Below are 13,948 nucleotides of genomic sequence, written 5' to 3'. Positions count from 1 at the left end.
AGAGGGGGGAATCAGAGAGACAGGTGGAGATAATGGCTCAGAAAAGACAAGACAAGACTGTAATTAAAAGGTGGACCAGCAAGTCAGCAACACAGACACTGAAGAGATTCATGAGATACCCAGAAAAGAGGTGCAGAAAAGGGAAGGTAGGGATCAGAGAGCAGCGCTGTGGCACAGAGAGCTGGGGGGAGAATAAAATAAACCATCTGAAGGACAAACTATGTGAGAAATCACCAGGCAGAGGAGAAGAGCCAGGCAAGAAGAATCACTTAACACTAACAAAGCACAGCCCAAGATGTGTGAGGACTGACAGAGCCAAGAGTGGTTGGCAAACCCAAGACAATGAGGACGAAGCACCAGGATTAAGCCTGTTAAGGAGGTACAAGGATGCAGAACTCATGCTGTTATTCTACTTACTTAAGGTAAATATTTTTATGGCTAAAATAATTGTACTATCATAGTTCACGACTCAGAATAATAATATCCATGTTGTAATGGATAATACAGAAATTTAATTCTGAGGGATAATGAGTATCCACTCGGCTCATCCCTTTCTCAGGTTGGTGTAGTGGACATGGACTTTCACAATTTTCGTTTCATTAAAAGTATTGTTTGAATGATTAACTTCAACTCCTCAGTGAAGGTTGGTTGTGTTGTTGACGAAGCTGAAAGAAAGTTGTACAAAGTACACAAAAAGTGAAAGCAAAATTAAGATTATCAAGCATAACTGAAGTGGAGTCATCCTAATCATCAAGCAACAAGGATCAAAGTTTTTTCCTTGTACTATTTTGTAGTTTTTAAGTGACCCAAAAAAGATGACAGCCTGAAACATTTCATGCTTTTTAACAATCACAAATTGAGTTCAATCCTCTGTAAGACTTTCTTTAGCCAACTGAAGGCTTTTCTCATTCCACCAATATTTCAAGGCTATGTAGTGCCCAAAATATAATGCATTGATTATATATAAAATACACAGATGTCAAAGGGAACCCTTTTGCAATTCTGACATTTGTGTCAATTATTTGTATATCCATTTAGTGAATGCAATAGCAATAACCCTTAATTCCATTAATTATTAGAATAGCAATTACAGCAAGTATTTAAGTGCCATAGCATGATACACCAACGCTCTTCACTTCACGAGCCAACACCTTTCATTTCATACAGTTCTACATTTCCATAGCTGTTATCACTAGAGGGATGTCATATGATATCTCTATAACCATCTTGAGGGACATGACAGTCCCAGAGACAAGGACTAAAAATCAACTGCTACATTCTTTTTCCTCGGTACAACCGGAGCTTTCCTCCCAATACATATTTCATTATCGCCAGCAGGTCTCCAGAGAAACGGGGGGGAGGAGGGGGAAAAAAAACAACCTGAAAGGCTGTAAATAGTTACTAGAACACTTAATTTTTTTGCTTTTAAGTGAGGCAATTAAACAAAGCTCCCACATTTTTGTGTCCTCTGCTCGGGGCTCACGTCGTGGCCCCCGGAGCGAGGGTGACGGCGCCGCGTTCGCCGGGGCTCCAGGAATGTTTACAATATGCTGGAAACTTTGACTGGCTTTTGCTCTAAAAGGTTTCAGATGCTCTCAGATCCCCGAGTGGAGAACAGCTGGCTGCTTTTCCACTGATTCTTAGAGGAGGAGGGGAAAAAAAAAAAAACAACAACCCACCCTATACCAAAAAAAATACACACAGCCCTATTTTAAAGAGTGGAACTGTATCAGAACTCCTTCAGCCACATCACGTTACTGCTGGTTTTAAATCACAGACTTGGCTTTTTGTCATCATGTTGGAACTGTTGCAACAAGACAACACTCAACATTTTAATAAAAGATAATGGTGAACACAATGAACATGAGTATAAACTCTTAACAATACGCTTTATTGCAACACTTGGAATTAAAGACAATGCCTGCTCATATTTCTTTAATTATTTCCGGCTTTAAATAGTAATAGCTTTTCCATTCCTTCAATAATTCCCCTCCACACACAAATACTTCATTTTCAAGGAAAAAAAGGAATTAACTACAGGAAAACAGCTACTCTTAGGCAATTATCCTAAAAATATTAACAACAAGCAGCAATTATTCAGAATCTGGATTCAACTTAAGAGGAGCAAGAAAGGCAAAAAGAAATAAAAAAATTAGCTTGTGGTTAAAGCTATCAGTGCCTTTATTTATTTATCATTGCATTGATGATTCCCAGGCTGTTGGGTTTTTCTGTGTTCAGTGGCATTTGTGACTCACACCACTACAAGGAGCCCATACAAGAGTATTTGAAGAAGCAGCTGTTTAAAGTTCTCAAAGGGTTTGGTACAATCGAATTATCAAGATTCACTCTAAATCACATATTTTTTTTCCAAAATATAATTTCTATATATAATTTTGAGAAGTCCAACTACAGCTTCTTTTTAAAATGTTGGGATCTAACAATTGCACGACTGCAAACTGCAAACAAAATGAAATTGTTTTCACTGCTATTTATTCTACCTCCTTCTGCCTTCCATCTTTACATGTTTATTTTTCCTTCCCTTCATCTGTTTCTCTCTTTATTAGCTCAGCAGCAGAACGTTCAACATTTATTTCTCTCAAATTTCTGTACCCTCACTTCCTTTACATTGTCCCTTCTGTGATGTTACAGAGAAAGGAAAAATTACACAAACACCACGGGAATTTTGCAGGATATTAGTAATCATAAAGACTAGAAGACCCTTACATACAGCTTCTGGTGCTAAAACTGGAGGTATTTTTATGTAGTCTGACTAAAGCAAAAAGAGCCTTTCAGATCAAACAAACACAAGCCTTCTCTCAACTTCTGCTTTTAGCAAGTGTGGTATCAAAGCCACTCTCCCAAGGCTTTACAGGGATCAATACCAAGTTTAAAACTGAGAAAAGCTCCAGGTCCATGGATCTTGTGAAAATGTCAGGTAAGGAATGATCCAGAATAACCAAATGTCTGGCAAACCACAGCAGGAGATGACACAAGTAGAAGCCACTTGAATAAAGAAATGACTAAGGTTTCAAGAAGAATAATTAATACCAATAAAAAAAGTATTTCCTTCCCAAAATAACGTTTTTTCCAACTTGATTTAGTAAAATAAAAGCTCAAACACGTTTTTATGGGATATTTCCTATGAAGCAAAGCCTTGTAGCAGTAATAACTGCACTATGCACAAAAACTGTAATTTAAAATATAAATTAGTATCACTGAACCATAGTTGAAAAAGCCCCCCGAAACAGCAGTCCAGGATGGGGAAGGGAAGCACAAACACTGCCCCAGCTACACACTGGAATAGGAAAAGCAGTGAAATGAGTATTTTTCAGTCTACAGTGAGGAAACTCCACAGCACCATCTCCAAAGAGAAAAATCAGCTTCTTCTGCTTGACTCTCACGTCAAGGATACCCAGAGAAAGCATGTGCACGTACACAAGGATACATGTGACAAGAAAGGTAAATAATTTTCATTTTTGCATTTTACTGAACACCTACAGGCACCACTTTCACACCATGGAAAGGCTTGGAAACCTTTAGAACTGTCACCTAAAACAAATACCAAAATACGTGAAAACTGCACGAGTGTGTTTTAGAAACCATTGTGAAAATCTGCTACTGGATAGGAGCAGTTTTGCTGGTTTCTGGAAAGTTTAGCCCTTCTTTCTTCCCCAGAAGAATTTTAAATGAGTTCAGATGAGGGGTAGAGAAGCCATGGAAAAAAAAAATTAAAAAAAAAAAAAAAAAAGAGGTGTTGGTAGTTCCTTATGTAAACAAACAATTTTATTAAGTGACTTGGAATAAAGCAGCTGCTCAGCATTTGCTCTGTGTCATCCCCACTTGCAAAGGGCTGAGATTTGGCTCCACAGACAGGCTTAAAAAAAAAAAGGCAAAGAATGAGAGGGAGAAGGTTGTGAATCATCAGACTGGAGATGTTGTGCACCCATTCCCTGACTCTGCAGTGTTCAGCTACAATGTCTGCACCTGTACAGGTGGAGTTTCACTTCAATTCTCCTAATGGGACTTTTTAAAAATTGTTTCCTTGAATCACACTACAGAAGAGAAGAACAAGAACTCGGGAAAGCTGTATTTTAGAAGCATAAGGAAATACATGCTTGTGTATGAGATATGCAAAGCAAAAAGCATTAAAATCAGATCCCATAATTATCCCCAGTAAATGAGAATCATCACAACCATCCTTCAGAGAAACCAGCACAAGGTGCTTCTGCACTTCCATGCAGGTCCCAGATGATCACAGCCTCAAAGTCCTCAGTGTGTTAACAGTTTAGTCCAAAATCTCTCTGACTCAAGATTGACAAACTCTACACATCTATGTAGTTGTAAACTTATTATTCCCTATCCCTGGAAGTGTCCAAGGCCAGGCTGGACAGGGCTTGGAGCAACCTGGGCTAGTGGAAGGTGTCCCTGCCCATGACAGGGGGTGGAACAAGATGATCTTTAAGGTCCCTTCCAACCCAAACCATCCTGCCTCCAGAAGGGAAGTGGCTCAGTGACAACTGAGCTGGCATCGTGGTTGTAATCTTCAGTAAAAAGGGAAACATTTCCCTACAGCCCAGTAAACTAAAAATATGAAAGACTCTGATATTAAAATATTAGCAGAGGCAAAATAAACATACTTAATAAATAAGCATCCAATTCCACACAGCAAGACATAAGAGATGATGTTAGGAGCTGTTCTGGGCAACAACACTGTATAAAGTCAGCAATAAAATTTCTTCAGTCACAAATGGGTACGGATTTTTTTCTTATTTTCTGTTTTACTCCACTCAGTTTGTACTGTGACAAATTATATACCTCTTTATTTCCTACTCCTCTGCTTAATACGAGATAAGAACAGCAGAGATGGAGCCTATTTGCAACCCACTCTGGTGACACATTTTATGCAACCAAACCACAGGGATTAGAGAAACAACCTTTCCCCCCAAGTAATTACAGAGAAGCTTTTTAAGAAAACTTTGTTCTTGTAGAAATGCCATTTAAAGGACGTTCTAGAAAAACCCTTGGAGCACTTCTTAGAGTGACTTTTGCTATCAGGCAATGCCTGTGACATGCACTGCAGAAGTAAACAGGAATTTTATATCTACAAGTCACCACCAACAGCCATGAGTGTTAGAGCAATTCCTTTGCAAAAGGTTTGGGTTTGACAGATATTTCCACCATAAACTTCAGAAGAGGAAAAAAAAAAAAAGCCTTCCATAAACTATGTAAACTCACTTCTGCATTGAAACTGCGGCAACACAGTTTTTTCTTGAAGTGAAAGGTACTTTTAGAAATGTGGATTTTACTATTCCACACAATGCCTCAAATCACTTTCATTCTGCATCGGTGTGGGTACATTTGAAACTGCAACAGCACTGTTTGCTGTCACAAAAATAATGATGATGATAATAATAACAACAAAAATCCCACTAAAATGTCTGCAACTTCCCTTTCCTTGTGCTTGCAGCTCACCAGCTCCTCAAGGTATAATCCTGTGGCCATTTCAGAATCAAAGTGCATTCACATCAAAGTAGTTTATGAGAAATCACTGATGCACCTACTGGGTTCTGAGGTGCAATTCCACAAGGCACCGTTCCTATTGAAGATGCTGAACTATATTTTCACCCATCTCATGCAAGACAAGGTTGTTTTCCCAAGATTTATTGTGTCTGCCTTAGCTTGTAGTTACCTAATTTCATTCTGACAGTAGTCAAAGAAATTCAGCAAAATAAAGCATTTTTACATAAGATATTAGGTCCTGTGAACTCATTAAAAGCAAGAGATTGTTCAAAGGACTAATTTTTGCAGCAATGGATAAAAAAGAGCCATAAGGAAACCATCCATTTCTGCCACAATAAATATCACTGCTCCTTATCTATTACTTACATACATATCCTATATAAGAAAACACACACACAAAAAAAAAAAATCTTAGTATAGTCCAGAAACATTGGTGCTAAATTAATGGCTTGGCTTCCAGAAAGCCATCCCTGAAGGATCAGCAGTTCCTCCATCCTGGGCACGTGAGTTTGTTCCCAGCAGCCACATTTACCAACACACCCCTGGTCAGGAAAGCACAGAGACCAGACCCAGAGGTTTGGCACCAGAGCTGAAATCTAAAAGAACCATCCAGTGGAATATATGTTGGCCTTAAACCAGGGCACCATATTTCTGTAAAGACAATATTTTTAATCTTTAGGAGCACAAATCCACCCTGATCAATCTGCCAAACTTATGTTTCCATTTAGGCAAAAACACATGTGGAAGCTAATTTTTATTTCTATTCCACTACAAAATAATTACATATTAGAATTACTAATTCCATTACTAATCTCAAAATTAACCCCAAATCCCTGCTATAAAAACCAAAAGAGCAGCAGCAGAGATTTTTATTAAAGAGTAAGCTACCTCCAAAACGAAAACATTTTCCATTTAAATTGGGAGAGTTATATATGGTTATATTTAAGAAATTTTTAACACCCTGAATCAAAAAAATTAAATGAAAAAAAGAAAGCATGAGACAAGCAGAGTGTCAAAGGACATGGAAGTGAACCTGGGACAACTACTCTACAAGAGGAGTGGGAGTAGTTTGCAGTAGAAGACACACTGAAAACCAGGAACAGTATTAATCAATTATTGTAGGGGAAATAGCAAATGAATTTTAACCTGCTGAACAGTGTCCAGGGCTCATTTTTAACCTGCTGAACAGTCTCCAGGGCTCTTTGATCCCAGGAGCTGATCCATACCCAGTTTTGGCCCAAGGACCCACTCACACGAAGCACAAGGTTGGCACCAGTCTCTGCCAACGGCGTCTTAATTCGTGGGCCCTAAAACTTCACTCTTCAAATCCTTGCTCTCAACTCAGAGCTAAACCTAAGCTTAACTACAGCCAGGGAATATCTGAAATTAAAGTTCAACCCCCCCAGCACTCTCACCCACTTCACAGTTACTGCCTGGGGAGTGTTTACTCTGCACTGAGAGCACCCACATGGGGAATCCATCCCGAGCAGCCCCTGGACTGGAAAGTCAGACTGATTTTATTAACATAAGTAAGTGCAAACTGACACTTTATTTGAAAGATGTGGAAGAAAATTAATGCAACTTCGTTATCAACGAATCAGATGGTAAAATACTAAAAGATTAAGTGCAGTTGATAACAATTCAATCTCCCCAAAATTATAAATAATAGTCAGTGTAAAGAATTTAAAGATTAAAAGCTGGAATTTTTATTAATGTCTGTAGTGATTTAAGATAGTCTCTATTTATGCCAAATACCTCAGAGATTACAGAAATAAAGAAATACAGACTTCAGCTCTGTGACTTTTATTGAATAAAAGTATCTTCACTTGCCTCTCTCAGCCCAGATAAGGTACATTGTAATATTTAACTGAATAGTTTTAGCAAGTAACTCCTGGTTTGTTTCAGAATAGTCTGTTTTCCCTGAAAATTATTTCCATAACTTTCAATTTAAACTGGATAAACACATGGAAATAATAGTTTACATAATCAAAAATGGAAGCAGCACAACAAGAGTCGATCTTGTCCTCTGTGTATCTGCTGTGTGTAAACCACTCCCCTGCTCACAAAACATCAAACTTGGGGTGTCTTGATTAGTTTTTTAATGTACAAGGTTGGCAAAAATATCGAGTTACTTAATAAAAAGTGTCTCCTGTTTGCTGCAGACACTTCTCCAAGCCTTAGATCCATGTGAAAAACAAGTATTCACACAAAAAAGTGTGGTACCAACGGGGAAAAATCCACATTAGAGTTGTAATTTATGGATATTAAGTAAAATATAAAATCACAAACATCATATACTACATCAAGGTAAAATACCATTTAAATAAACACATCTTTCAAATTTATCCCTTCCTCTAAAATAGCCCCAAGCAACAAGTCTTTAGTTTGGATTATTTACTTTCAATGAATCCAATCTGAATTGAACCCAGATCCTTTTATTTAAGAAGCCAAGACCAGCTGACATCAGGAACCTCAATTCCCACCACTCAAAAGTCAACAAATTTGGGTGATTTGGTTCTTGCTTTACTTTTTTTCCACTCTTCTGGTCGACTGAGAACCCCGAAAATGCAGCTTTACAATGGGAAGAAAACCCAGTCAAACTATAAGAAGGCCATTAGATGAGACAAAGCCTAAATTTGTTACATAAATTTGACTAAAAACCTCAGGGATGGTTCAACAATTATTCCATGTTCACTTACTTCAAAGTCTCTTCCAGTTTGCGGATTTTCTTCTGAGCATCCCCTCTTTCTTTATCCAGATCGTTCTGAATGACATTAATCTGCCATTTGAAGGAAAAAAAAACAGCCATGTTTTAGCTAAAACAATGCCACTGTTCAAAAGAAATAAATGTTATTTTTAATTCTAAAAACTATTCACGCATTTCTTTTGCACTGATGCAGAGAACCATCTATAGGTTTCTAAAATTATGTAAAATGCAAAAGTAGAGATTAAGAGAGAGATGAAATATGAGCCAATAGAGTTATTTTGATTCTCAAAGTGAATATTATTCTCTACAATAAAGAAATATCAGTAATTACAGAAGAAAAGGGAATTACATTTTCTTTAGGTAAGTACAGTGCCTAAAATAGTGCCATGTATTCATTCTCTAGGGTGCAGGGCTCCTACTTACCAACTTGTGAACACCCAAAGCCAATCACTTACCAATTCTTACCACAATAAAAGTAACAAATGTAAATATTTTACATAAACATCCTGAGGAATAACAGTAATAAAACAAGTAGTAATAATAATTATAATGATGATGATAATAATAATATTACTCAAAAATAGGTATAAGAATCTTTGACTTTGGCAATCTCCCAAGAGTGGTGCAAACCACGAGTTTTCCTAATATTTTCTGCCAAAGGTAGATGAAGTACAAGAGTTTGCATTCCTTTAGGATTGCTCAAGGAACAAGATTTTTCTCCATGAGATGAGAAGCCCAGGAAATCCTTTATTCACTCGCAGTCATTTGTAATATTGCATGCTATTAAGTCACTACAAGAAAGAAAAACGTGTTCTAATAAATGTATAGTCCAATGAAAAACCAAATGCAGAGATTCCCTGCTGTGAGCAATTCCTTGTGGGTGTTCACTCCAGGATGGTCTGAGCACTTAGTTGGGTTCCAAGAACCTCCAAACCCATGGGCTGTCTATCAGAGTAAAGAAGGTATTGCCAAACCTGGTAAATTCTGTATATTTAACAGCTGGTTCGGGAATGGTTCTCAGGAATAACCTGTCCCTGTTCCTATGCTGAACTGAATGTTTGGAAAACAAGCAGTGGATTATTTATAAAAAGCAGGTGTTTCCTTGGCTTGTAAAGCCATTTAGTCTAACTGGTTCCTGATACAGCAGATAAGCACCTTTAATCAAACAGTGACATTTAGGGTTACTACCTATTATTTGTTTGATGTTTAAGTATCCTCACAGCAACAGCCACTGTAGACTCATAAAGATTATTAGATAATGGGTAGGTTTTCAAGTGAACAGATTGCACCAGAGACTTCATGATTCCTTCACTTGAAGGCAAGCTGGTTTTAGTATTTTATGGGCCAATCTATCCTGTTTTATTGATTTATGTCCATAGATAATTCACATGTATTTTTCTTCTCCTCCTTCCTCAAAGATCTGATTTTGAGAACACAATTACATCAGAATTTATGAACAGGCAGAGTACTTGTAAAAGTTATTTATAAAAATAAAGGTTCTGCTTCCTCGTTTACGGAGTTGCAGCTTCACTGCCTGGGCTCACTGGTGTGGGGGCACTGCTGCCATGCCCTCAGCCCACAATGAGGAGTTTTCCCCCAAATGATCCTCAAACCTCATTCAAGACTCATCACAGGACAGGCTCTGCTGCAGAAGGGCAACACAGCAAGTTTAACAGGTAGATGTGAGGCATTTAATGCATTTGGACTTCAAATCATGGAATATCCTGAGCTGGAAGGAGCCAAAAGGATCATCCAAGTCCAACCCCTGGCCCTGCACAGACACCCCAACAATCCCACCCTGTCCCTGGGAGTGCTGTCCAAACCCTCCTGGAGCTCTGGCACCTTGGGGCCGTGCCCACTGCCCTGGGGAGCCTGGTCAGTGCCAACCACCCTCTGGGGGAAGAACCTTTTCCTGAGATCCAACCTAAACCTTCCCTGTCTCAGCTTCATACCCTCCCTGGCACCTGGAAACATGACCAGACATATTTAATCTGTACTTATCTGCAGAGGAAGTGATGTATTGTTATAAACCAAAGTGATATATTGCAATAAATCAGTGTCCACTTTACCTCAATAACCACAAGATACCCAAATTATGCCAGTGTATTTTTATTTTGACCTGCAATATTACTCCAATCTCAGATTTTTCTGGAGTTCAACACTCATAAAAACCCATGACTTGACTAAAAAGGTAGGCAAGGTTTAAACCAAAGCAGATCTCGGAACAAAAAAGGGTTTGACTTCAAGTCAGCAGAAGGGACTAACTCAAACCAAAACCCCACTGCAATTCATGTCACAAATGCTATTACCAAGTGACAAGTAACTGGGATCACAATCCATTATTTCATGTTATAAATTTGCCACATTTGGAAGTGACATGTTTGAGTAACACATCCTTTCAATTAAACAGGCATCTAAGCACCCTCTGACTGAACATGAGTTGCACACATAATGTCACTAAAATAGAAGTTTAATTTGAAACCTATTGATGTTTAAATCCTGAAAGAGCAGACAGCATTTGCAAAGTGCTTTAAGATGAAGTGTTTCTGATGAAAATTACATTTTTTGCTTTAAGTTTCTGATGTAAAAACAATGCACGTTGACAATACATAGAGAACACATGGAGAAGGATGGAATAGAGATATATTGGGGAAAAAGAAGTATGGAAGAACACGTGAACACTGACAAGAGGCCAGGTTTCATTCAGTTCATTATCTTTTCTCTAGCAGCAGTTGACATCAGCTGCCACCAGTGTAAAATAACAGGACAGGCTTCCAGGGGCAATTCTTTGGGAATGCCTTCCCAGCCCAAATCACTGGGCAACAGGTTCCCAGAATCAGAGGTGACATCTCTGTGCTCGAATAGCTGTCCTTAAAATCTTCCTTGAATTTGTCCCGTTATTTTTCCAAACCTTGTGAAATGCTTGGATTCCAAAATTTACTACTTTGTGGATTTCAGAATTTAAACTTTTACTTCTGTACAGAACAAAACTGGAAATGTGCACAGGATGGTTCATTTTCCTTGCAAACATTACCTGTTTCTCATACACACGCTCCCAGTGAAGTTTGTCCTGCTGAACCTTGTATTCTTGATCCTGCAAGGGAAGAAATGTGTATTCTAAATAATCCAATCACATTTTTCTTCCATTTCAAAGCAGTCAAACACATACATTTGCTGTTATATAGAACAGCCCATAAAAATTAAAAATCCACTCGATATCATCCTTAAAAAATTCTCTGACATACCAAAAAAAATTCAACCAACAGCAAATAACAAAACTATCTCAAAAGTCATGATTCATGTTTTTTAAAGAGAAACAGCAACTTGTTTTCCTGAGCTATTAAAATGCCATTCTGTACTTTATCAACTGTGAAATGAAAGACATTGGAGGAGAAGGAGATGCCAAAACTCCAACAGGACTGATACATGATACAGATGTGGAACTCATTATCCTCAGATAGGAGGATTAATTTAAATGCCTACAGGAAGGCAGAATATTGAACTGAACTGTTCAAGAGTGACAAAATTAAAAACAATTTTGAAACTTACTTTTAAAGTGTTTACAGTTTATGATAAAAAAAAAAGACATCCATCATTCTTTGTCATGTTTCTCTGTAATCCACCAACACACATTTCAACTGTTTTATTTAACATGTGAATTACAAGAAACAGTCAAAAGATTTCCGTGAAAATTCTGCCCTCACCTCTTTCAGTCCCACTTTTAAATCAACCTTTAAGCAAAAAGGTGACACTTTATATATTTCTATTAATAAAACACAGACAAGCAGGCATGTTGAAATAAGTGCATTCCAGTATGGCTGTTGAAACATTTAAATCAACAAAAAAAAAGGAGAAAAGGTTGGTCATCCTTTAGGAAAGTCAGGGCTCACCTTCAGCTGTTGCTGCCTTTGGTGTTCTGATTCCTTCAATTGTTGCTTTAACTGAGTCACACTCCTCTGTAATTCCTCAATCACATCAGATGTCTGCAGGGATTTAGCAGAAAAAGGGGTTTTTGGGTTGCACTCCTCACTAGCTCTTCAGATTCATCTTTTGCATCTTTAAATTTATTTCTCAAAGCTGCCCAAAATTGGGAAAAAATTAACAACTTGGGAAAAAAAAACCTGTCTGAGTTTACAGCTCTGGAAACGTCACTTTGGGCCCTCTGGTGAACTTAGAAATGTGTGTCGGAATCCTCTGGTATCCAGAATTTTAACAGAACAAACAAGGTCAGGGTATTAATTGTATCTTACCTGAATCAGCTGTGGAAATACCCCCTGTATGGGGACACACACCCCAGAATTATCAGTCAACTTCAGGTGATTTTTCAGTCAAATTTGGGAATGAGAAATTAAATTCCAACTCTATTTAAACTCACACACGAGTAACTCAGAGAGTTGAACAGTTACTCGTATTTATACATAAGCATTATATTTATATTGAGGAGACCACTTAAACAAACCACATTTTCCTGCCTATCATACCTTAGCTGCAGAGAGAGCTTGTTCCTGCTTTATAAAATCTCTATCAACATCAAATTTACTTTGTAGTCGCTGGATGTTCTCCTTGTACTCCTGCATAATGTGCTCCTTGTCTTTCTGTAGCAAGTTGTACCTACAAGGAGCAAGCAAATAGAATATGGAAATTGCTTTCATATTTTGGCATTTTTACCTGCTCAGTATCAACTCTACAGATCCTGCATGTCTGCCTGTGCCACTGCTCCTGTCACACAACGAGCTGCTTATAAATAATGGAAAGACAACACCCTCCTCAGGATGGTTGGTTGGGCCAGTCCAAAAGGAGTTGGACAACAATTAATACATTTTCATGAAAGCTTTTTAATGTCAAATAACATTCACAGTGCTCTTGGAGCAAAATGAACAGTGTTTGCTCTTGGAAATTCCATATTCTTAAATGGTAAACAGGCAAGTGTTGTTTAATTACCTTGCTTTGAGTTCCTGAAGTTCAGAGCACAAGTCCTGGTAACGCTGCTCTGCTTCCATCTTCTCCTGAGATAATTTTTGCTGCAGCAAATGACTATTTTCAGCCTCAACAGTCAACTGCTGGACACGAGCCCCCAGTTTTTGGACAGTCTCGTTCTAAAAGAATAAGTCATGTTGAGGAAACCCAGAATAAATGAGGGAATAGTCCTGTTGTTATTCAGTAGCCTGGAGCAACAAGGTTCTTTGGTGATCCAGAGGCACAAGGGTTACAATAGCAAAGCTGTCATCAATCACGACAGTAAATTCTCTGTTCTACACAAAACATAAATAAACCTTCAAAATACGGATGTCTATCCCCTCTCAAAGTAACACATCTTTTCCCTTAAGCAAAGCAGTCAATGCAACTGATTTTTAAATTGCAAATCTCTTAAAATGGGAGAGAAGATGGGTATTTCTATGGAAAACTGTAATGGGTGATAACACACATAAAGGATTTTTAGACCTCCCATTAATCTAATTACAGTGATTTCCTCTCAATAAATCACATCTATTAAAAGCTGCATCTTTTTCCTAGAACTTCATCTCCTAATGTAAACAAATTTCAAAAGAAGCAGAATAAGAACAGGCAGGTAGCATGAGACTACTCTGCCACTTCCCATTCTTCCCTAAATTTATGGTAACATGCACGGAAATGAGAGGACTCCTCAGGAGGCTGAAGTCAAAAAATAAGACCCAGCTGTCCTTCCAGGACGTGCAGATCACAGTTATTTTTATACTAACA

General features: G+C 38.1%; 1 protein-coding gene across 1 annotated transcript in view; it reads right to left on the bottom strand.

The window, feature by feature from the left end:
• The window catches only part of LOC103755821 (centrosomal protein of 112 kDa), a 39,955-nt gene that overhangs the window by 8,235 nt on the left and 17,772 nt on the right, over positions 1-13,948 (bottom strand). Inside the window, exons 7-11 of the mRNA XM_029960098.1 lie at positions 13,169-13,323; positions 12,709-12,838; positions 12,118-12,210; positions 11,262-11,321; positions 8,220-8,299 (exon numbers count right to left, since the gene is read on the bottom strand). Of these exons, the coding sequence (XP_029815958.1) occupies positions 8,220-8,299; positions 11,262-11,321; positions 12,118-12,210; positions 12,709-12,838; positions 13,169-13,323 (518 nt within the window). The remainder of the gene's footprint in view (positions 1-8,219; positions 8,300-11,261; positions 11,322-12,117; positions 12,211-12,708; positions 12,839-13,168; positions 13,324-13,948) is intronic.

Source organism: Manacus vitellinus, unplaced genomic scaffold, assembly GCF_001715985.3.
Source record: "Manacus vitellinus isolate BGI_N305 unplaced genomic scaffold, ASM171598v3 scaffold_24_pilon, whole genome shotgun sequence".
Taxonomy (NCBI): domain Eukaryota; kingdom Metazoa; phylum Chordata; class Aves; order Passeriformes; family Pipridae; genus Manacus; species Manacus vitellinus.
The sequence above is the reverse complement of the archived record's forward strand: the minus strand, read 5'-3'. Positions and strand labels throughout refer to the sequence as shown.